Below are 22950 nucleotides of genomic sequence, written 5' to 3'. Positions count from 1 at the left end.
TTAAAAAATGCAACACACCCCTGTTACCATCAGCTTTTGTTCCGGTCAAGCTCTATGTTATCTACATATCTTTGCCAGTGAATAAGTATCTATGTCTCTTGTAATTTGCCAGTTATTAACATAACTTACAAAGCTACCAACATATCTATCATAGCCAGGTAATAAGAACATTAATAAACATAGCTTTGCCACAGCACAAAAGCTGTATGTTACGAATCAACTACAATTAGCTAGCTTGCTACAAATCAACCCAAACTTTACATGGGTAACTTTTAGCATTTAGCCTGCTATTTGTTTTCTCCTACTTTTTACATTTTTATCTCTTTCTTTCTTTTTGTTTACTAAATCCAATACATTGTCATTGATAGTGCTGGCAAAGGTTATAGGTCAAAGCTCTCCACAAAGTTTATCCTGCTACCGGACACGATTTTCCATAATTCCATACTACCGTGCACTAGAGTGCATTTTAAACTAAATCTGGAGCACACACTATGGAGCATGGTAGTATGGAGCATGTAAGTACACAGTTTGGGTCATGGCTTTGGTGTTTCTCCTGAATCAGGTACCATGGCAACAGACCCAGAGAGCTGAGTGTTTTAGTTTGGGTGGGGGGCTTGGAAAGAGAATAAAGGATTAGAAGAACAATCAAAGAATGTTCAAATGACGCAATACAGCAATCAGATACACTGCGCGTACAACACAGGGAGAAAACCGGAGCCAGGAAAGGAGGAAGTCCATAAAAACAAGAACAGGAAGTGAACCTGAACAAGCTGAAGGATTGTCTCTGGGTCAACCGAAAGGTGTGAGCTCACACAGTATGCCGACTTATCTGCACAACATTCCCCATTTTGTCACTGTTTCAGGTTTATGGGTCTGACCAGAAGGCCTCCTTCCCAATGCCAGTTCTCTGGTGGTGTTGCAGTGGCAAGGGATAGGGGTGTCATTAGCACTGTGGATAGATCTGTGAGAACCGTGTGTGAGAGTTAAGGCAATCTGTCTTTTACGGACCTATAAGTCACATTTAGTCATACTGACACAGTCACAGTTGATTGTCATTTTTGATGATGCAGAAAATTTTTATTTGCTTTCCAACAGGTGTTAAAGGTTGACAAAGAATGAGTCTTTTTCCAGGTGTGTTTACTTGAGAGAGTCAATGACTTTGGCCACAAGATCAAACACCTCCTCCACCGTGCCTTCACCACAGACCTGGTCAGAGAAGACAGCACACAATGAGTTACAGTACAAACATACACGTGCCACAGGAAATACCTATTTCTCTATTAAAGCAGCAAGTAAGTTTAAGCTTATTTCCTGTCTTAAAAGTAAACCATGGGATAAAGTTAGACACGTGCAACAAAGCAAAGATATTTTTGTGTGTGTTTCCTTTGGTCAGAATAAAACAATCAAGGCACCATAATATATGACAATGCATAGCTTAACTAGAATGAATGTTTGACAGAGCCAAGGATGGTATGTTGTTTACGTTCTGAAGATATTCAGAGGGTCTCTCGCATCAATATTCACATATTCTGTCATGCGTAAGTTGTGTGCAAGTCTGAATTGGGATATTATTTTCAGTCAAGTGCATAAGCTGTGCTCAAGTCTGCACTTAATTCTCCATGTTAGGATTCTTCCTGTATTGTGTTGTCACAATACTGTTTTTTTTTTTTTTTTTTTACATTTCTGGTTAATGAAAATGTGATTTAAAAAAATCGATATTGTTGGACCCTTTTAACCGGCTGAATCACCCAGAAGCCCCATATTCATATGCTTTTGAATGGACAGCATCGGGAAGCATCCAGGCCCACCTTGCGGACGATGCCCTTGTCTTCGTAGTAATCCAGGATGGGCTCTGTGGCTTTGTAAAACAGATCCACCCGGTTCTTGATGGTTTCCAAGTTGTCATCCACGCGGCCGCTCGTCTTCCCGCGGTTCAACAACCTCTTAATCATGGTATCTGACTTAACGTCGATGTACAGTAGAATGGTAGGTTTCGCAACCTGCCAATCAAAAACCAGAAAAGAAGAGAATTGTCCACCAATCTTCACACTAGCATAGAATAAAGAATTAAAAAGAAAAGAGTAAAAGGATGGCTTTTGATCAGAGTTCAGTCCAACTGTATGCATGTTTTAGTTTTTAATGCAACATGCAAGTGGAATTTTAGTCCAATTCAATTTGGTCAATTCAGGATGTGCAGAAGTTCAGAACATGGTTAGTTAATGAGCTTGTAAACCACCAGCTCTCTATTTGTATATAAAGTGGTGTTATAAAGGTTCACAAGGCTCAGATTGCATCGATATGGTTTATAAAATATACATCATATGTAATACATCTACGGATCTACTGTACCTTCATCTCAAGCTCCATGCATGTAAACAGTCTACAATGCATTGTAATAACATTGAACTCCCTCTGACCTCGTTTACAAACTCCGTTCCTTGTGTGATATTTCGGGGGTATCCGTCTATCAGAAAGCCCTTGGAGACAGCAGCCTTCTCGATCATGGCAAGTCTGAGCATCTCTAAAACAGTTTCCTGTGGAGAGATAAGAGAAACACATATGCACACACAGGTCCTTCGCCCCCACCCCATCTTTAGAGCTGAGTCAAACCTTCCCAAGATTTGGAAGTACACCCACTTCAGTGTGTGCATGTATTCGTCTGTGCATGTGCACATTTGTGTGCTTGTGTCTGTGTGTGTGCATGCCTGCATGTGTATTTGTGCGTGTATCTGTGTGTGCGTGTGTATTTGTGTGCATGTGTATGCACGTGTGCATCTGTGTGTTTGTGTGCCTGTGTGCGTGTGCCTGTACCTGTATGCACGTGTGTGTGTCTGTGTGTGTGCGTGCCTGCGTGTGTGCGTTTTATCTGTGTGCATGTGGCTGCACGTTTGCATATGTGTGTGCGTGTGTGTATTTGTGCATGTATAGGTGCGTGTGTGTGTATGAGTGCATGTGTGTGTGCGTGTGTGCGTGTGCACGTGTGTTTGTGTGCCTGTGTGTGTGCCTGTGCGTATGTGTGTGTGTGTGTCTGTGTTGGTGTGCAAGGGGAATTTGTGCGCATGCGAATGCACGTGTGCCTGTGTGTGTGTCTCTGCGTATATGCGTGTGTGTGTCTGTGTCTGCGTGCATGCGTGTGTGTGTTTTTCTGTATGTGTTTCCTGCCACTCACCAGAGGGACTAGTTCTCCTTTTGCCATGATGGCTGACAGCTCCTTGCCCTTCTCAGACCCAGACTTGACCTCAGCGCGCAGAAGGTCACCTGTGGACAGGTGAGTGTAGCCATATTTGGCCACAATTTTCCTACACTGTGTGCCCTTTCCAGCACCAGGACCCCCTGCAGAACAGAGGAGGATTACAAGGAAGAATGAATCACAATCATTTGAGGCCAAAAGTCACCAAAAGTCCTTTTTCTGAAAAGAGCATACACGATAACACAGTGTCAGCAAGTTACACTGACCCAAATCACTGAAAAGAGTACCATCTCACATCACCTCATTTTCAGCGTGGTCCTGTGAACTGTCATTTCTTACCGCACATGTGCAGGAACAAGGCACATAGTGTCTCAATGCTTGTTGAAATCAAGGAGGGAAAACTAGCTTTTTATTAAATTTTATCTGCATTAGCAAACCTAGATGTTTTTACTGTTTTATTTTCATAAAATGGCTCATTGTGAAAGTTTCACGCAAATTAGCTGAGGTAGGCCACTTTGTACCTCCGCTCTGACGAATGCTTTTCATCTCCTTTAAAAGAGCCATTTATTGGGAATGAGCAGGAGGACCAGCCCTGCACTCAGGGATGTGTGACTCACTGACTGAGCAGATGCTGCAGTAACTATGTCCTACCACCTGAGGGAGCTCAAGCCAAAGAGGCTGCCTGTGGTTATTTTATCACATGCATGCAAGCTTTGGTCATTTAATACATAGCAGTGTCTACAATGTTCAATAATAGTGAAACCATTTCAGGTTCTCATACAGCAGTCTAAAGTAATTAGTGATCATCATGCCCACCTCTAAGAGGACACATCACTGACAGCACTTTCAAAAAGAATCCGTTGTTAGATAAGCAGGTTTATTGTTCACAATGTGCCAAACACTGACATTGTTTTACAGAAGGGTTTCTACCCAGCATTATCTTAAAGAAAAAAGCCAGTCACAAAATGTGTTTTCCTGCTTTTTCAGCACTGAGCGAAATGTTTTATATGTTAATGTTAATGTTTTAAAAAATGATTTATATATTCTATATGACATTTATTTAAGGTAGGTGAAATGGGAACTTGACAACTCGGGGAATCTACGTGGGTGCAGAATACAAGTTATTGCATAACCAGTCAGACGTAGGGGATGGCTAGGCAGCTAGTTCCTTTGTGAGAACTGGCAAAGGACAATGCGGTTAAGAGTACTCTTAAACAAAAGTGCCACAGTATCTTCAATGACCACAGTGAGCAAAGACCTTGGTTCAACATGTCATCCAAAGGATGGCACCTTCCACAGCAGTGTCCTGGTCACTGCTAAGATTTCCCTCTACTGTTAAGATTCCTCTCCAAGCAGCAAATTTTCCAGGGTCCCATTCAAGCACTAAACAAGCAAACCTTCTCAGCAGTGCTAATTTGACCTGAGGGTAGAGGGCTGTATGGCCACACAACCGATTTTACTTGACACATTTTGGCCAACTTTCAAATGCCATTTCTATAGCGGTCACTGTACAGAAGGTATGTTTACCAGCTGTGGGTGTTTCTGTCTATGAGGGATGCACAACAAGCGGCTGACGTTCAATTCAATTCAAATTCAAATATTTAATTAATCATGGTCTTCAATCAAGCTTGATAGTAGAAGCAGGTGTCTTAGTGCTGGGCTTAGAATAAAAAGCTGCACCCACATCGGTCATTTTTGGTTATGACTGGAAAACCCACCTATATATATATGTGATATATCACAGTCACAGTAGAATTAAAGCAGAACAGCACAACAGCCCGGCTTAGACTTACCTACGACGAAGATTATTTTGCTGTTCTTCAGTTCCTCTGAAAGACACGCAGAGGACGATGCTGAGGTTTTGCAGTGGTTGTGAAACAGTATAGGTTGCGCACAGGGCATTTGCACTGAAATTATATCTGAAGACACCCTCCCTTCACTCATTAAAAATCTCTGCTCTGCAGGGGAAGTTATTCACAATATCAGGATCTGCCTGTCCTGCAGTACAATAGTCCCTCTGCTGCTCAAAGGCATTTTAAGGGTCACCAGGATCTCTTTCCAATGAAATCTCATCTAAATGTGCATTAGATCCAAAATATCCAGTTAGTCACTCCCAGAATATTATACAGAAGTTCATAGTTTCTTTATAGATCAAATGAGCTCCAAGTGTTTTTAACTGTAATGGAATTGCTCTGAACAGACTGACAGAAGGTTTGTACCTGTGTTCATGCTTGGCTGAAATTTGAGTGTGGTTGTGCTGGTTTGTGCAAAACTGTGTACGTGGTTGTAATAGCATGTGTAGAACTTTGCACGTGGTTGTGTCGAACTGTGCAGAACTTTATACATGGTTGATTTAGTCTGCATGGAATTTGTGTAGAATCATAGAATGAGGCATGGTTGTGTGGTGCTGAAGCATGCTGTGTTTATGGGTGACACGTGGGGACATGTCTGTGAATGAAGCATGTTGAGTGTAAGTAAATACAGGTGTGTGGTGAGTTACAGTAGCAGGAGTTTAAATCCAATGTGTCTCCGTGTGTGTGTGTGTGTGTGTGTGTGTGTGTGTGTAATGACTAAATGATTATTCCTCAGTTACAAAGGAAAGGGATTTGTCAGCATTGCATAAAGCCCTCCATACATGTCTGTTCTGATCTGGCTCAGCTCATAAAAAATTAACACACCATTCCATTTGCCCTCTTCTACACCTGAGAACAGGTCCTGTGGGTCATGTGACATGCGACTGAGCCAAAACTAAGCTAATATAATATATAACATGACACAGTATAAAATTTTATAAATACGGGTAATCCGGGTACATTGCCTCATTACAGTGCTAAATCTCATCACTATGTAATTGTTAAAGTGGTGGGTATGTACATAATGGTTTTAGTTTTGTACTTGATTAAAAGTTTTTAAAATACTGGTTTATTTTTTACATGCATTTTAGTTGCAGACATGGTATAAGAGACACAAACCACTCCATCACAGTGCGTATACAAGAATAAATGGCATTTCAGGGTGGTTAACAGCCTGAAGCTAAAAGCCTTGGCCAATCACTATCCTGTCCTGCCATACATTCTTGTACATGTACAGCATGTTGTGGTTCATATCTTACATGTGGCATAATAAATCACATATAACTCTATTGATTTCCATTAATGCAAAGTCTCGGAATGGTGTTCTTTGATCCTTTTGTTTTTTTTTGTTCCCCTAACAATGGCTGCACTATAGAGGAAGCATCTGTATGTGTGCAAAAATCATATCTTCTCAGACAACCAGTGGGTTTTCTGAGAAAGTGTCACACATTGCCATGCTGGTACCTCTTGACAGGTGTGATGACCTAAACAATAAACAACTGCCTCTGACAGGACTGCACTAGTGCTGCATGTGATTTGTGAAGAGATCTGGCTCTGAGGAAAAGTTTGTTGAATATTTACCTGCCATGGTGATCTGCTGTGTGAAAAGATGTCCCCCTAACTGAAACCACAAGACAAAGAGAAGAACTGTTAAGCAAAATCTCCTGGAGCAAAGAGCCAAAATAACAAACATTGTGTCACTGTCCAAATACTTACAGAGCCTACTGTATAGAGTCTGTTTTGGCGAGTGTTTGATTGGTATGGTTTTCAGAAACAAAGTGTGGTATAAACATTAAGCATGTATGAAGCATTTCAATATTGTTGCACCAAGGGAAGGCTTCACAGTGTGAGTGGTCACTGCATAACTTCCATTTTTTGTGCAAGTACCATGTTCTTTTCTGATGATAATTATTCATATTAGTTTGCATGTTAAACACGTAAAGTACCATATTTTCTTAGGATCATAATTCATATTAGTTTGAATGTTAAATATACCCAAAGTCCCTTCTCAGAACTTATATTGTTATCCTCCAGACTTCTATTATTCCTTCTCAGGACTTCTTATGATTGTCTAGTCACACAGTTTTTATACTGCCCATACACGATCCATACCACATTCTACTGTATGTGCAGATGTACAGTGCTGTAAGAAAGAATTCACCTTCAACTTTTCACATTTTGTCCAGTTACACCGTCAGATGATTTTTATGCATTGAAATATTCCCCCTTCACAATAAATTTTACACATTTATGATGGAAAGTTAGTTTATTCAACAGTTTTTGTGTTTATCAGAGCTGCATGCCCTGAAATACACCACTGCAAAACTCAGCATAATGTCAAGTTTAAGTTGTATGGAGGCAAAAAACTGTAGAAAGTGATAAAAAAAGATTGGTAGATTTGAACTCAGCCACTACCAAGATCCAGCTGCCCAACCAAACTGAGCAATGAGACCAGAAGGGCAGTTGTCAGAGAAGTGGCCAGACAGCAAAGGGTCATGTTTGGCACAAGCCATAGACAGTCTATTATCCAGGCATTCATTTTTTGTCACACTGAATGGTTTCAGATATTTAGACAAAATGTAATATTTAATGAAGGGAAACTGAGTAAACACAAAGCCCATTTTAAACATTATCAAATGAAAAAAGTTATCAAACACCCATATCACTAATGTGAAAAAGTAACTGCCTCCTCAATCAACCAATTAACCCAATTTAATTGATAATTAGATTCAGCTGATAGAACACAGCCAGGCTGTGATGAGTAGGGGTTTTGGGAGACCAAATGCGACTGAACAGGGATTCTTTAAGCTATTCAGCTGAGGTAGAATAACCACTAAGTCTCGAAAGAGACAAAAGGACGGGGGAAAGAACGAAAAGAAAAACAATACTCCCAAAAGGGAGAGTATCCCAAAGAAAAGCTCTAAACAACCCGCATACTGGGTAAAAAACAAAAGCTTAAGGAATATGAACTTTCTGAAAAGAAAACAAAACTGCCTGTGCAGAAAACGGGGTAACTCAAAGAAAACAGACCTCGAACCGAGGCTGAAAAAGTAACACCCTAAAAGAATAATTCTGAGTTTAGGTTGTGGCACTAACTTGTTGCCAACAACCCATTAAGCTAAAGACTGTTGTGCTAACTTTGTAGCTACAACAATCCAATACCGCAAACTCTCAATCCTATACCTTTACCACACTTGACAGATTACCGGCTCTTGTGTAACGTAAGTGACACTGAAGCAATGTTTATTGGCTTGCTAGGGGTTTAAACAGAAAGCCAACAGGTGCAAATTGTAGAAAGATATTTGCACGCGTATAATTCAAATTCAAAGAAATGAAGAAAACTTCATATATACTGCTTAGTGATTAAAACGGATTTTTCTAAATCGCATTTATCATTTAATCTCCCCAACACAATGCGAAGAAGCTACTGATTAACTTATCTTTTTTTCCACGGCACTTTAACCATTGTTTCAGGTGCACAACACTATGAAACTCAACCTCAGCAGTAAACTGTGCCCCTGGTACCTCATTGGGTGTTAAAATCACTGGATTTATATTAGCATTTAGGTTGGAAGTTGGTAGTACAGCCATTAAGACAATAGGTGCTAAGCCAAAATGCGCATTTCCGTGTCTGACTTCCATTCTGCTAGTAGAAATATGACGTCATCAGTGATGTTGCCGCAGCGGAGCGCTATTAGAACAACGAATCTTCCAAGGAGTGGCCAGCCTGACAAAAAGTACTGCAGGCTTCTCTAGCCTCAGCTAAGGTCAGTGTTCATGAAAGAGCAAAAATGGGATTCATTGGACAGTAGCAAGGTGGAAACCACTGCTGGCCAAGAGAAACATCAATGCTCATCTCATATTTGCAAAAAAAGCATCTGGATGATCCCCAAATTTTTTTGGGATAATGTTCAATGGACCGATGAGTCAAAACTAGAATAATTTGCGGGACACTGGTCCCATTATGTCAGGCCTAAAGCAAATACAGTATTTCACAACAAGAACATCATACCAACAGTCCAACATGGTGGTGGTAGTGTGGTGATGTGGGGATTTGCTGCCTTGGGACCTGGACAACTTACCATTATTGTAGGAACCATGAATTCTGCTCTGTAACAGAAAATTCTCAAGGAGAATATCCGGTCATTTGAAATTACTCTTTAATAACAATAACGCATTCCAGGAAGCTAAGTAGTGGCTGATACCTGTAAAAAAAAAAAATGCTGCAAAGCTTCATAATGGCTATCTACAACACGTTATGAAGTTTCATAGCACTCAGTAACATATGTTACGAAGTTTCACAAAACTCAAAGTCTATAACAAGTGCTGTGAAGTTACACAGCAGCCACACACATTGGGAATCCTTCCCTGAGTGCAATAAAATTGAAATGCTTCATACCCAGATCTATACCACACTTTTCTTATGAAAACAATACCACCCACACACATAACTCTCTCTCTCTCTTACTTTCTACAGTCCTGTCAATGAAGCAAGGGAAGTCCCTCTTGTTCAGGTTCTGTGTTCTGTAGTTGCCCTCCACCCATCCACCCCACTGCCTTTATAGAGCTCATGCAGCTTCCAGTGTGGGTGTGGCATGGCGGGTGCCTGCTTGACAACTTCTTCTCCATACTCCTCAGGCACTATGACAAGTACCAAGATTAGACAGGAGTGTGTGCAAAGGCACAGCAGTACTAGTAATTTCCATGCACATGCCAGAAGGCAAGTGCAGAACATCCAGCCTCCTGCAGAATTTACCTGCGCTTACAACTGGGGCCAAAAATGGAGCATCGCGTAGTTCTGGCAGGTCACGAGAGTCAAGCGCTCCGGCCGAATCAGCTGATGGCTCAGCTGAGTGATGTTCGCCTATCACAGTACATTCACTAACAGGGCGGTCTACTTAAACAGCCTCCCTCTACTCATTCGGCTGCTCCTCCTGCATGCAAGCGCTGCACGTTGCTTCGTAAATCCCCTCCACCACCGCAGCTCCATCCCCATGCGTCAAGAATTTGCATTTCTCCATTCCTATGTGTTAAGAATTTGTATTGCTCCATCCCTATGTGTTAAGAATTTGCATTGCTCCATCCCTATGTGTTAAGAATTGCTTTGCTGCTGGATCTGTTCTGTGTGTACCCCTCTAGGGGGGTTTGGCTGCTGGCCTCCCGGCCTTATCCACGCGGGCTGCGTGGTTGGCAGGAGAGCTCCAGAACAGAGCCATACCGCCAAACATAACTGTATTGCCTTTATTGTCAATAAAGTTCTACTTGATGACAGTGGTCCTGACAGAACCATGTTTACTCCAGGACACCTGGAGAGTTGGCGGCACAGCTCAACCGTGGCTGGGGGTTCAGCGAGTTTGGTAGGCATGGTCTGGTTTTTGAATTCAGTTTTGGTTTCCCCTGTAACTCAAAGACATTCTACTGGTCCTTACCTCTCCCTTGGAACACAATGTCCCCGCTTCCTCAAGATTTTCCGGGAGAAACTCTGGCTCAGAGAATCCTGACACACACATGGACACACACAAGATCCAAGCGTGTTATTAGAATACCAGGAACAACCTGCAGCTGACCAACTTTCAAATGGAGAAGCGCTCACTTGATAATTAACCGTTAAATGTGCCATTGACAAACAATACATCGACAAAGTAATGGATATACAGTGAGCTCCATAATGTTTGGCACAAAGATATTTTTTCTTAGTTTGGCTGTGTACTCCACGATTCTAGATTTGTAATCACACAATTCACATGTGGTTAAAGTGTTGATTATCAGCTTTTATTAAAGGATATATTACAGCACTTTTTATATACAATTTATGGCTTTGAAAAACTCCAGCTGTCTGTCATCGTCTTTCTGTAGGATGAAGGTGGAAGTGGGATACTTTGGCAAGGTCTGGCTTATCCATCTCATCTCTCTCTTCTTGTATTTACAAATTAATTGTTTAATGTTTTGTATTAATGTCTTCTGTTTTTTAATTTAGAAGTAGTGAGCCTGCATTCAATAAAGAATGCATAATTTCAGTTCATTAATCTAATTTACTTCTTTGTATTGAATTCAATTATTTAATCTCAAAACCTAATTTAGACCTGGTTTTGACTTGGTTGATTCCACAGGTTTTCTGTAGACTGACCTATCAAATAATTTAGCAATTTAATTGAGAATTCTCATTTTAAACATAATTATTAAATTAAATCACATAAAATATATTTTACCTGTAGCTTAAGCGAGGGGTTCTAGAACGTAATATCGCTTGTGTTCAGTATTCAGAGTGCTGAACATTTTAACAAGGACATTGACTGTTGGAACCACTGGATTCAGAAACTAAACATATTTTTTAATTAATCCTTGCTTGTCCCACACAATAAAAAATGTTTTGCTTTAATTTTTACATGGTGAAACCAAAATAAATAAATGATAAAATGCCTTTAAATGAAAGCTGAGCATGTGCACTTTAACCAATTCTGTTTTTTTTTATTACAAATCTAAAACGATGGAGTACAAAGCCAAATCAACAACAACAAAAAATGTCTTTGTCACAAACACTATGGAGCTCACTGTAATAAACATCAGAGTAGTTGCTTAAGTGCTCCTGTGTTCTACTGTCAGTTGGAAATCAAGGGTTAAATTTAACTATAAGGGGACATGTCTGGCAAACAAATACAATTCTGGCCATATCTTTTATCACTGAATGCATGATACGCAGATATGTTTAAGAATATGTAATATGAGCTTGCATTTTGTAAAGATTAGGAAGAAAAGAGCAGTTTATCTGTAGCACATAATTGGTGCTTCCCTTATTATGGCAGTTGCCTACAGAATTTCTTGATGAAAAATTTTGGTATTGTTTCACAGAAATTTATGTTTATTTATTTTCTGCTGGCGTTAGAAGCGCACGATGTGAGTCAATTTTTCTATTTTTCTAATTTCTATTTTTTTTTTAAATCTCGTTTTCACTGCAGTTTAGCAGGGCTATAAATAATGCATTTGTGCACTTTTGATTTTTTCTCAACAGAAAAATATGCAATTGATTATAATGAGGCAGCGGCATAGTTTAATGGTTCGGCAACAGTGCTTGTGACCTTAAGGTTGCAGGTTCCATTTCCATACAGGACACTGCTGCTGTCCCCTTGAGCAAGGCATTTCATATGAACTGCTTCACTAATGCATAAATGGATATTATGCAAAAATGCTAAAGCTGTGCAAGGTGTTCTGGACAACTGTGTCTGCTAAATGCCTGTAATGTACTGTAATATCCCCGTCCTCTTTTGCCGATGTCAAGATTTCATTCAGTTTTACTCAAAGGATTGAATGATAGTTTCTGATAGAGATCAGTATTGTTCAAATGATTTCTGTCTGTTGCTTCTTGAACATATTTGTTTTTGTCCATTACTCTTACTGCATCACATTCTTGCTGCTTTGATTACATTTCTGGAAGTGTCTTTTTAAATTTGCATGAGATTTTCAAAGTAAAAACGCATTTTTTTAGTTAATGAGTTATCCACCTCAGAGAACAAGGATTTCCAACACTAAAAGGCCCCTCGATAATGACTTAACATTAGCAATGTATAATAGTTTAGTGAGAAAAATCCCCAAACCTTTCATTTGAATTTGTATTCATTACAGTATAGCCCACTATTAGAGGAAAAAGAGACAACACAGTTTGTTTATGATAGATTTACTAAAAACAACGAAAATAATTATCAGAGAAAGATAATGCTATGCTCACACATAATAATTCTCATCCCCACAAGTTTTTGATGATGAAAGTTGTTACGCTCAATCTGTCGGCAGCGGAAGACTAGTTTGAGGGTTCGGCTGGTCCACAGTAGCAGCGGTGTCCTTTGCCCTGGCCAAAATGGCTGATCCCATGGCTGGGCGGCATCCTTGGAACACTGCTGGAGGAACTCTGGTCCGGCTTCCCAGCAAAGGCCCACTGGTTTAGGCTCTTCACTGAAACCAACGTCTTGACTTGGTTTAATTTAGAATATTCCATCATGAGAAATGGAGTGGAGAGAGTCTCGCCTGGTTCCCAGCCTACTTGACAAAGTCTCTCTTAGTCTTGCAGTGTTCATCGCAAGGTTGGCTTTTCCAGGGAACAGAGTTGCAGAGCTCATAGGCGGCTCACGCAGCCAATTCACCAGTGTGTTGGGAGATATTGCTCACCTCTGCTTCACACAGGGTAGTCTGTGTCTCTTAATTGATGGCTGGTTCCCTTTCATTCATACCATTGGAGGGGAGAGTAATAAGTAATTTCCCACACCATGTGCTTGGATGAGTGACAGGCTAGGTGCGAATCCCCCCCTCAGACTCATGAAAACCTCTCACTCGTTACACTTTAACGTTAGCTACTTTGCTAACGAGATGATAGACCAAGTGTATAATGATAGTAGTGCAGACAGCTGTGAAATTAATAAGCACTAAAATCAGTGTTGCACTTCCGGTCCGGTAGGTAACGTTACCGGTCGTATAGAAACTGGATGGAAGATAATGGCTTCTTTGCGGCAGGTATGTCAATTTTAAGTGACAAATGGACCATCCTGCCATTTCTACATTGCCTTCACTTTTTCCACATTTTGTTACGTTACAGCCTTATTATAAAATGGATTAAATTCTTTTTTATTCTCATCAAACTACACACAATAGCCCCCATAATGACAAAGCGAAAGCCGTTTTTTAGAAATTTGGAAATTTATTAAAAATAAAAAAAAATGAAATATAGCATTTACATAAGTATTCAAACCGTTTACTCACTACTTTGTTGAGGCACGTTTGGCAGCGATTACAGCCTTGAGTCTTCTTGGGTATGACGCTACGAGCTTAGCACACCTGTATTTGGGGTATTTCTCCCATTCTTCTCTGCAGATCCTCGCAAGCTCTGTCAGGTTGGATGGGTAGTGCTGCTACACAGCTATTTTCAGGTCTCTCGAGAGATGTTTGATCTGGTTCAAGTCCGGGCTCTGGCTGGGCCACTCAAGGGCATTCACACACGTCCCAAAGCCATTTCTGCATTGTCTTGGCTGTGTGCTTAGGGTCATTGTCCTGTTGGACGGTGAACCTTTGCCCCAGTCTGAGGTCCTGAGCACTCAGGCGCAGGGTTTCATCAAGGATCTCTCTGTACTTTGCTCCATCCATCTTTCCCTTGATCCTGACTAGTCTCCCAGTTCCTGCCGCTGAAAAACATTCCCACAGCATGATGCTTCCACAACCATGTTTCACAGTAGGGACGGTATTGAACATGTGATGAGCGGTGCCTGGTTTCGTCCACATGTGACACTTGGCATTGTGGCCAGAGTTAAATCTTGCTTTCATCAGACCAGAGCATCTTGTTTCTCATGGCCTGAGAGTCCTTTAGGTGCCTTTAGGCAAACTCCAAGCAGGGTGTCATGGGCCTTTTACTGAGAAGTAGCTTCTGTTTGGCCACTCTACGATAAAGGCCTGATTGGTGGAGTGCTAGAGAGATGGTTGTCCTTCTGGAAGGCTCTCCCATCTGTCAGAGTGGCCATTGGGTTCCTGGTCACCTCCCTCACCAAGGCCCTTCTCCCCGATTGCTCAGTTTAGCTGGGCGGTCAGCTCTAGGAAGAGTCCTGGTGGTTCCAAACTTCTTCCATTTAAGAATGATGGAGGCCACTGTGTTCTTCAGGACCTTCAATGCACAATTCCTTCAACTTCATGGCTTGGTTTTTGCTCTGACATGCACTGTCAACTGTGGGACCTTATATAGACAGGTGTGTGCCTTTCCAAATCATGTCCAATCAATTGAATTTACCACAGGTGGACTCCAATCAAGTTGTAGAAACATCTCAAGTATGATCAATGGAAACAGGATGCACCTGAGCTCAATTTTGAGTGTCATAGCAAAGGGTCTGATTACTTACATAAATGTGATATTTCCATTTTTTATTTTTAATAAATTTGCAAAAAACTTTGCTTTGTCATTATGTGGTATTGTGTGTAGATTGATTCGAATAAAAATTAATTTAATCAATTTTAGAATAAGGCTGTAACATAACAAAATATGGAAAAAGTGAAGGGGTCTGAATACTTTCCAAAGGCACTGTACTGTTTGATACTTTTTAACTAGGCTACTGTCGCTACCCTGCAACGCCACATTTCTAAATTAATGTTAGCCAACCCTATATATCCTCTACCAACATACAAGTAGTCAGTCTGTTGTGTACAATAGCCCATTAAAAATGCTTCCATTTAAAAATATGACATACACTTTAATTTATTTGTCATTCATTCAAATGACTTTTAACAACAAAGTATAAACATAGCTTTTCTGGAGAAATATCCTTTCTTCAGGTATTGACCAGCAGTTTCATACATTCATTTAAATATCTTGCATGAGGCAATTTTTGTCATTAGACACTTTGATGTGACACAAAGTTTAAATGACAACATTGTCTTGTACTTGAAACAATTTAGGAAACATTTGGTAGCATTGGTTTGGAATACAGCTTGTTTAATTTGTGTGAGCTAAGATAGGCAATATTGTTTCATGTAACTTGGCACAATTTTGATATCAATACTTTTAATGGCAGGCCTAGATTTGAAGTAATGACTTATAGACAGTGCAGTATGTGTGAGTAACTTGGCGTTTTTGTATGTTGAAAATGTGTTTTTCATCAGATATAAATATACAGAGGGTATGCAAATATGCACACACAGATACACATATATAGCATCACTATAAAATGTAGACTAATTACGAAGAATTATTTTCTCACCAATGAAAGCAGGTTCTATGAAAAGATGGTCAACGAGCTGCAGCTCTGACTGAGGCTGCACACTCTGACTGTTTTATTATTTTGGTGTGCTCATTTGGACAAATAGTGGGGCTACTGTAATGTAAATACCCATGGATGATTTTCATTTTTGCTGGCTGCTGGTGAATGACTGCTTAAAGCTAAATGAACAAAACCAGCACACTGCTGCCTCCTGGTGGTCAGATATATCCCTTCCCACACCAGGGAGGAAAAGGGCCACCAGTTCTTTAAGGAGGCTGCACATTTCATAAATCATTTACTTCCAAAAATGTAAACTATAGTGTTGCAAAGGTGAGCAGTCTTTGTGTAGCAGTTTAGCAACTGTCAACAGCTTCATAAACATGCCCCTAATAACAAGTCCAGGTCAAAACCTAGGATATGGCTGGACCGGTCGACCAATGGTGTAACTTCATCACTCAGTGACTCAGTCACAGACATTCACGTTTATAGGGCTGGCCCCACTGTTGCGGTCCAGCCAAAAATAGGCTATACAAGAGAGAAACGTTGTGGATTTCTTCCAGATTACAATTAAGTTCTGAAAATTAAAGAAACACCAGCTCCAATGTCAAGAAATCAAACACTTGCATTTTGTGACTTGTTTGCCAGACAAGTGAAATATATATATTTTTTCACTCAGTTAGTACACCACTAAGGAAATGCAACTGCATGTACCTAATGCCCTGATTGAAAATATTTATAAGCACAGTGTCTGTGAAATACCACTCTATTTATGATATCTTTCCTGGTAATTCCTGGACAAATGACTGAAAGTACAGTAACCTGTTTTGGCCTCTGCAAAGAGGGACATGCATTTTGCATGTTTTCTTTCATATTTCTGTACTGCTAATTCTGTTACTCCTCCCTGACACGGTGGGCAGGACAGGCTGTGAAAGCACCAGCCCCTTCCCCAGCTGCTATATGCAACTCAAACTCAACAGACTTTTTTTTAGAGATTTTAAAGATAATGAATGTGACTGGAAATACTGCTCCCTGCTCCGCCCTTCACTTACCCTCTGCCTGAAGTACTTTGGGAAACAGTCTGTCATTCACCACCGCACTGATATCTCTGAATATGTCGTCCTCGTCTCGATCAGCATCAATCTGGACAGAGGAAAGATGTGTTCAGTGCCCTGCTTTCCTGTGACACCCAGGGGGCACTCAGGATCTGTGAACCAAGGTCTCAGACATACTCTACAATGTCAGCCAGAGCTCCAAGCCCAACTGGAAGCTGGTGCTAAAATCTAAGAGCAAAGTACTGAATGACTGTATATAGAGGTAATGCACACTGAATTATTTTTTTGAAAACAAAGCCCTACTGCAGAGAGACAAAAGAGAGGTGTGTCTGCAGTTACGCTAATGCATTGGGAGAGCTCTGGGGGATGAATGGCTCTAATCCACACAGTTAATTAACCAATAAGTAATTCTGAGGCATTGTCTGATTACTTCCTAGAGATGAGCGTTGCCCAGACAACAAGCTTCAAACCTTCAGGAGGCGGGGTTCAACTGAAGACAAACATTCCACTCTTGTTGGTTAAGTGTTTTTTAACATGGACCTGAAGAGGCATTCGACATAAACGAACACACAGCAACAACCGCAATCACAAATAAAAAAACTAAATACAATCGAATGAATACTCCGCTGTACTCTCACAATGTTCTTAAATAAAACTTAATTTCAGTGGAGTGCATATTTCCATTAGCTTCTCTCAAAATATCTTCTGCTTAATTTGTGGAGGAATCAATATTCTGGCAAACACTCAAGTGGGACTTTTAAGAGTGTGGTGTGGAGATGTACCCGGACGATAAGTGCCCTCTCCTGGTAGTACTTGGCAATCAAGCTGATGTTCTGTTTGAAAGTCTCCAGTCGCCGCTCGATGGCGTGGGCGTTGTCGTCAGGGCGACCCTGCTGGGCCGCCCTCTTCTCCAGGCGCTGTCGGAGCTGCTGATTGGAGCAGGCCAGCAGCACAACCAGGTCCGGAGAGCCAATCTGGAGACAGGAAGTGTGGTAACACAGTTTGAGTGGGGAAAAAGAAGAATGGTTCTACTGAATGGTACAGTGGTCTAAGCTTATGGCACACATCTACACAATCTAAAAACACAAAAAACCTTAGATTTACATTTGTGGGTTGAACAACAAAGTACTACTAATCAACACAAAGCTGTGGTTTTAATACTTTAAAAATGGCCCAACCCACCTGCTCCTCAAAGGTAAAAGCCTGGGATATCTCGCGTGGGAATCCATCCACAATGAACCCTTGGGCATCCTGCTTCTTTATAAACTGGTGCTTCAGCTCCTCAATGGTGGTCTCCTGGAGAAAGGGAAGACAGACTAATGCTGACTGGACAGTAGAGAAAACAAAGAGGCACTGATTGGACAGCTATAATACCAAGAGTGATGTACCACGGCCTAACTAAAAGATATATGGCAGAGGTAAGTTCAACGAAATGTTATACTCAGGGGTCCTGACAAGTGGTGAAGTTCTTAAAAACCTTTTAATTGTGGACTCCAATTCCCAACAGTACCCATTGACTGCTGTATCTGTGTCAGGTTTAAATCTTCAGCTGAAATCTGATCAAGTATGGCTTTAGCTGCCAAGATCTGGCCCTTCCTGGAACCATACTCCTCTTCTATCCTTCATAGCCACTATGGCTGCATCCTTGGGGTGGATGGAACCTAAGCTAAAACTGTCTTGGAAACCAACAGATTCATTACATAGGTTGTGGGCTCAAAACCTCTGCTATAAAGAATCTGTGCTGGGAACATGCATACATCTCTCCAAGAACCCCGCCCCCATGAGCCCCTGCCTGTGGTGCCAGCTCCCCATTGGCTATGATCTGGGCAATGAGCTCCCACTTCCTGTCGCTGGGGGCGTGGTGGAGCAACTGGTTCCGCAGAATCTCGCCCACTGACACACACTCGTAACCGTAGTGACCAGCCATTTTAGCAGTCTGGGTCCCCTTCCCACTTCCTGGCCCCCCTGTAGAGAGGGAAAAAGAATAATGAAAGGTAACATTGCTTTTATACCTCATCCATAGCCATTATTTTCACTTGGGTAGGATGGGAGAAAATTGTGATGATGATGATTGATGGTATGTGCCATATTACAGAGTATTTCTTGCTTCTGTGTTGTGTACTTAATGCATATTGTCCATACTTATGCATGATGTGTTGTACCATCAAAATTAATCATTACTGTATATATTTTAGAGTGCACTGTGTTTACTACTATTATCTATAATCTTTTGGTATTGTAATATTTTGGTGTTTTATGTTCTCATCGTCTGAAACTGTATGTGATGCCTTTTTTTGGCCAGGACTCTCTTGCAAAAGAGATTTTAAATCTCAGTGAGACTAACCTAGTAAAACAAAGTTTTAATAAATGAATAAATAATTAGTACAAACCATTTAATATAAAATTACATATTAGCCATATCACTTTGACACTCTGAGTGCCAAATAAATGCATGTATTCATTAATATATAAATAGCGCAAGTAATTAAATGCACATAAAACAGGGCCTCCGTACAAATTATATTTTTAATGATGCTGTCAGACACCAGGTGACATCCCTGAGAGGGACATAATTGCTGTTCATAGGGGGCATCGGCAATTTCAGTTTTCAGTTTTATTTGCTGATAGAAAGAAAGTGAGTTCATTAAATAAACAAATACATGTACACTGTTCACCCTCACCCTCATTCTGGCAAAAATAACAAACCAAAATAACAAAGAGGAAATAAACCAGGCACAGCAAAAAAAAACCTTTCAGCCTTTCCACTCTTCAGCTGATCATCTTTTCAACCTTGAGCTTTTCAGCCAGGTTTCCTTCATGCTTTCGTGGACTTGCTCTCTTGTTTTGGGTCCCAAAGCCCTGCTGTGGAAAGTGAGCACACCTTTGGGCTATTTCACTAATGCAGTAGGTGTGGCCACAGACAGCCATAGATGCCCTTTTCTGTACTGACTCTCATTAAATCAAATCAATTTCTCCTGAAGCTGTTAATTTGTAAGCACCACTCCAAGGGTTATTGGGGAGGAGCGGTGGGTGTGGCTCTTACCAATGACAAAGATGATGTGTGGGCGTGGCTTGGAGGGGTCAAAGACGTCGTACTCCTGGATGAGGCCGGAGGTCTCGGTCATGTCAGAGTCACTCTCTATGGAGTACTGCGCCTGGATCGGAGGCAGCCGCTCGTACCGTCGGTACGGCCCCGGGCCAGGCCCCGGTCCTGGCTCTGGGAGGTGGGGTAGAGGATGAGACGATAAACAATTACGTCCCACAATGCATTTAAAACCAAAACCCCACATATAAATACCCCTCAGCTGTTAAGTTAAGAAATTACATTGCCATGTCAACAGAAGTTACTGCCCAGTATTTTGTTAAAATCAACTCAATTTGCTAATTAGCACAATTCTTCAGCCGGGAGGTAGAATCAATTAGTGAAATCAGTTGGCTGAGTTCATGGATGGAAGAAGCACATGGCAGGACTTTTACTTTCTGACCTCTAGACTTTCCGCCTCTGCTGAACACATAAAAGAAGAACACCACAGCACAAAGAACACGAAACTGGGCTTGATTCAAGGCACATTTGTTGGGGGAAGAAATTAGATAAAATGCCTTGAATTTTGAATTGGTATAGCCAAAAAAAACATCAACAGGTTTTGTCCACACCAGTCTTTATCAGGATGCTGTTTGGATTCATGCTGTTCTCCTTTTCCTGGATCTGAGGTCTAAATCTGCTCAAAGATTTTATTTGCTAGGTGTGACTGACCAGAAAAAGTAAGGGCTTTGCCAAGATGCAACTGAAGCGTGTAGTTACACTGCATAAGGTTTGAGTCAGTTACCTCATTTTGCACTAAGCACTATGTCATTCTCACACACGCATGGACTTAAATGTTCTCAGTAAACAGTTTGTCAAGTTTCTGTGTTAGTCTTTTTAAAACACATGCTTCTGATGATTGAGTAGTCATCACACTAAAGCCTATAGCGAAATAGCCCAACTTTTACAGGTGGTTTTTAGGGGTAGACCGATCTATCAGCCGTGGATCGGTTGGTTTTCACTCCATAACATGCAATCGGTGGCCAGCAGGTTTATTTTTATTTTGGCCAATCTGTATTCCCGTCTAAAAAATATGAGCAGATTCCATGTGCAAGGTGCATTGGAATGCTGCTGCTATATCTTTCCCAAAATGTCAATTGTCTGGAAACAATAGAAAGTGTGTGAAGTGGTTGTTAAAGGTCTGTTTTTTTTTCAACCTGGGCCTTATTTTCATAATATTTTTCATCAATCCTATCGGTACTGACAATGTTTTACGTAACTGCATCTTTATCAAGTTTTGGCTTTTTAGATGTTTTCTTCCCGCTATACCAGTAGCTTCCCCATGGCATCTATCAATCAAGCAGAATCAGGTGTCTCAGTGCTGGGCTAAAACAAAAACCTGTTGCCACAACAGCCCTTTTCAGATAAGAGTGGATACCCCTGTTTCACGTTAATGCATTTTTCCTTTTACTGCAGTGATGCTCAATCTTGGTCCTGGAGGGCCACAGAGTCTGCAGATTTTTGTTTTTTCCTTAAGATCAGCAACTGATTTTGACCCAAGAAACAAGGTGACCTGAGTTAACTGTTTAAGCAACAGCTTTAATTGAGCGATTGCTGCAGTACTCAAGTTCTTAAATAACAATGAAAGCCAGTGGACCCTGTGTCTCCCCAGGACCAGGACCATGCTCAAAGGCATGCTTTTCATAGCATTTAAACTTCCATTCGTGTTCACTTTGTTCACCATGTTATATCAACTAATTGTTTTTATAAATGTCACAATTAGAAACTCAGTTAGGGTGCATTCCAATCGTTTAGTTTTTACCTCCTTGCTCCCTTTCCTTGTGTCCTTTCCTAGCTTCAAGCTCCACCCATTGGAGGACACAAGGAAAGAAAGCAAGGAAAAGGACATGATGACAAAGGAATCAAGGAAATCTGTATTAAGCAAATGGAACATTCTTGCTCTGTCAAGCGTCAGTTTGAAGCCACATTAATTACAGATGTGGCAGATGGGGAGAGGTGGATCCACAGGTCAATCATTTATACATCACACATTCTGAAAAAATACTTCTGCAAAGGATGCACTTTTTTCCTTGCTCAAGCATCCTTCAGGAGCCTCCTAGCTCCTCACTCCTAACTCCTTCATGCAGTATTTTACAGGTTGGAATGTACTTGAAGTTGGTGGACAGGCAAGGACAGAGGAGATTAGAACAAATAAATTAAAGCATTTGGACTGTGGCGTTTGAGTGCCTGTGGGGAGAATAACCATTGAAATACAAGATTAAATCACTGCAGGTCACATGATTGAGACAAATTGATGGCCCTAATTATGATATATACCTCCACCAAAACCTTCACCATTCACTGCCAAAATCTTTGTACACAATTATGCCCATGGTAGGATGGTAGCCACAGTGCAATGCGGTCTTTGCGCCCGTCTCATGCTTTGACCTGCCCTGTTTGACTCACCCGGCCTGAAGGTGGCTTTCTTCCCCTGCCCAACGCCGATGGGGGGCAGCGGCCGGCGGTCCGGGGTGATGAAGGCGTCCCAGGGCACGCGTTCGGGCCCGCCCAGCTCCCGTGCCTTCTGCAGGCAGCTCTCCAGGAACATGAGCGGGTCTTCAGGCCGGTGGTACATCAGCCCCGTCAACATGCTCTGTTAGGGAGGAAGTGACATCAGCGCTCTCTGTTAGCAAGAAGATGTCGGGCCCCTCTCTTTCTTGAGGAGGAAGTTAGTAGGTGTGGTAAGGTAGTCTAGAAGCAATGTCAACTTTCTCTTTCAGAGAGAGGAGATGTCCTAAGTTCTGCTGACATGTTCTTAGTTCTGTTAGTTAGGCCTATGGTCCATTCGTTCCTTGCAATGGTCTAACTAGGATGCCAGCCAATTTATAGCAAATACCTGACCAGTTAGTGCACTATATAGGGAACTAGTGGACCATAGTGGTTATGAGAAATAGCCTGCGGCGGGACTCCACTGTAGTCTTGCTCGAGAAGGTAGCAGTTCCTCTCATTATCTCCCTGCTATATGACCCTGTGGGCTGGGACAGGTGCAGTATCCCTCCTAGGCTGGTTCAACAAAAGTCAAGCTTTCTCAATAATTAATAGATAA

The 22950-nt window shown here is 41.3% G+C and overlaps 1 protein-coding gene across 1 annotated transcript in view; it reads right to left on the bottom strand.

Moving 5' to 3' along the window:
• Positions 1-1055: 1055 nt before the first annotated feature.
• ak5l (adenylate kinase 5, like) overlaps positions 1056-22950 on the bottom strand; it is a 69034-nt gene continuing 47139 nt past the window's right edge. The window contains exons 2-14 of the mRNA XM_035379317.1: positions 22311-22497; positions 19866-20039; positions 18615-18787; positions 18005-18118; positions 17605-17796; positions 16820-16910; positions 10473-10540; positions 6625-6664; positions 4984-5019; positions 3170-3333; positions 2418-2534; positions 1809-2000; positions 1056-1206 (exon numbers count right to left, since the gene is read on the bottom strand). Coding sequence (XP_035235208.1) covers positions 1138-1206; positions 1809-2000; positions 2418-2534; positions 3170-3333; positions 4984-5019; positions 6625-6664; positions 10473-10540; positions 16820-16910; positions 17605-17796; positions 18005-18118; positions 18615-18787; positions 19866-20039; positions 22311-22497 — 1617 coding nt within the window. The 3' untranslated portion in view covers positions 1056-1137. The remainder of the gene's footprint in view (positions 1207-1808; positions 2001-2417; positions 2535-3169; positions 3334-4983; positions 5020-6624; positions 6665-10472; positions 10541-16819; positions 16911-17604; positions 17797-18004; positions 18119-18614; positions 18788-19865; positions 20040-22310; positions 22498-22950) is intronic.

This window comes from Anguilla anguilla, chromosome 10 (assembly GCF_013347855.1).
Source record: "Anguilla anguilla isolate fAngAng1 chromosome 10, fAngAng1.pri, whole genome shotgun sequence".
NCBI lineage: Eukaryota > Metazoa > Chordata > Actinopteri > Anguilliformes > Anguillidae > Anguilla > Anguilla anguilla.
Note: the sequence above shows the minus strand (reverse complement) of the source record. Positions and strands in the feature narration are given on the sequence as shown.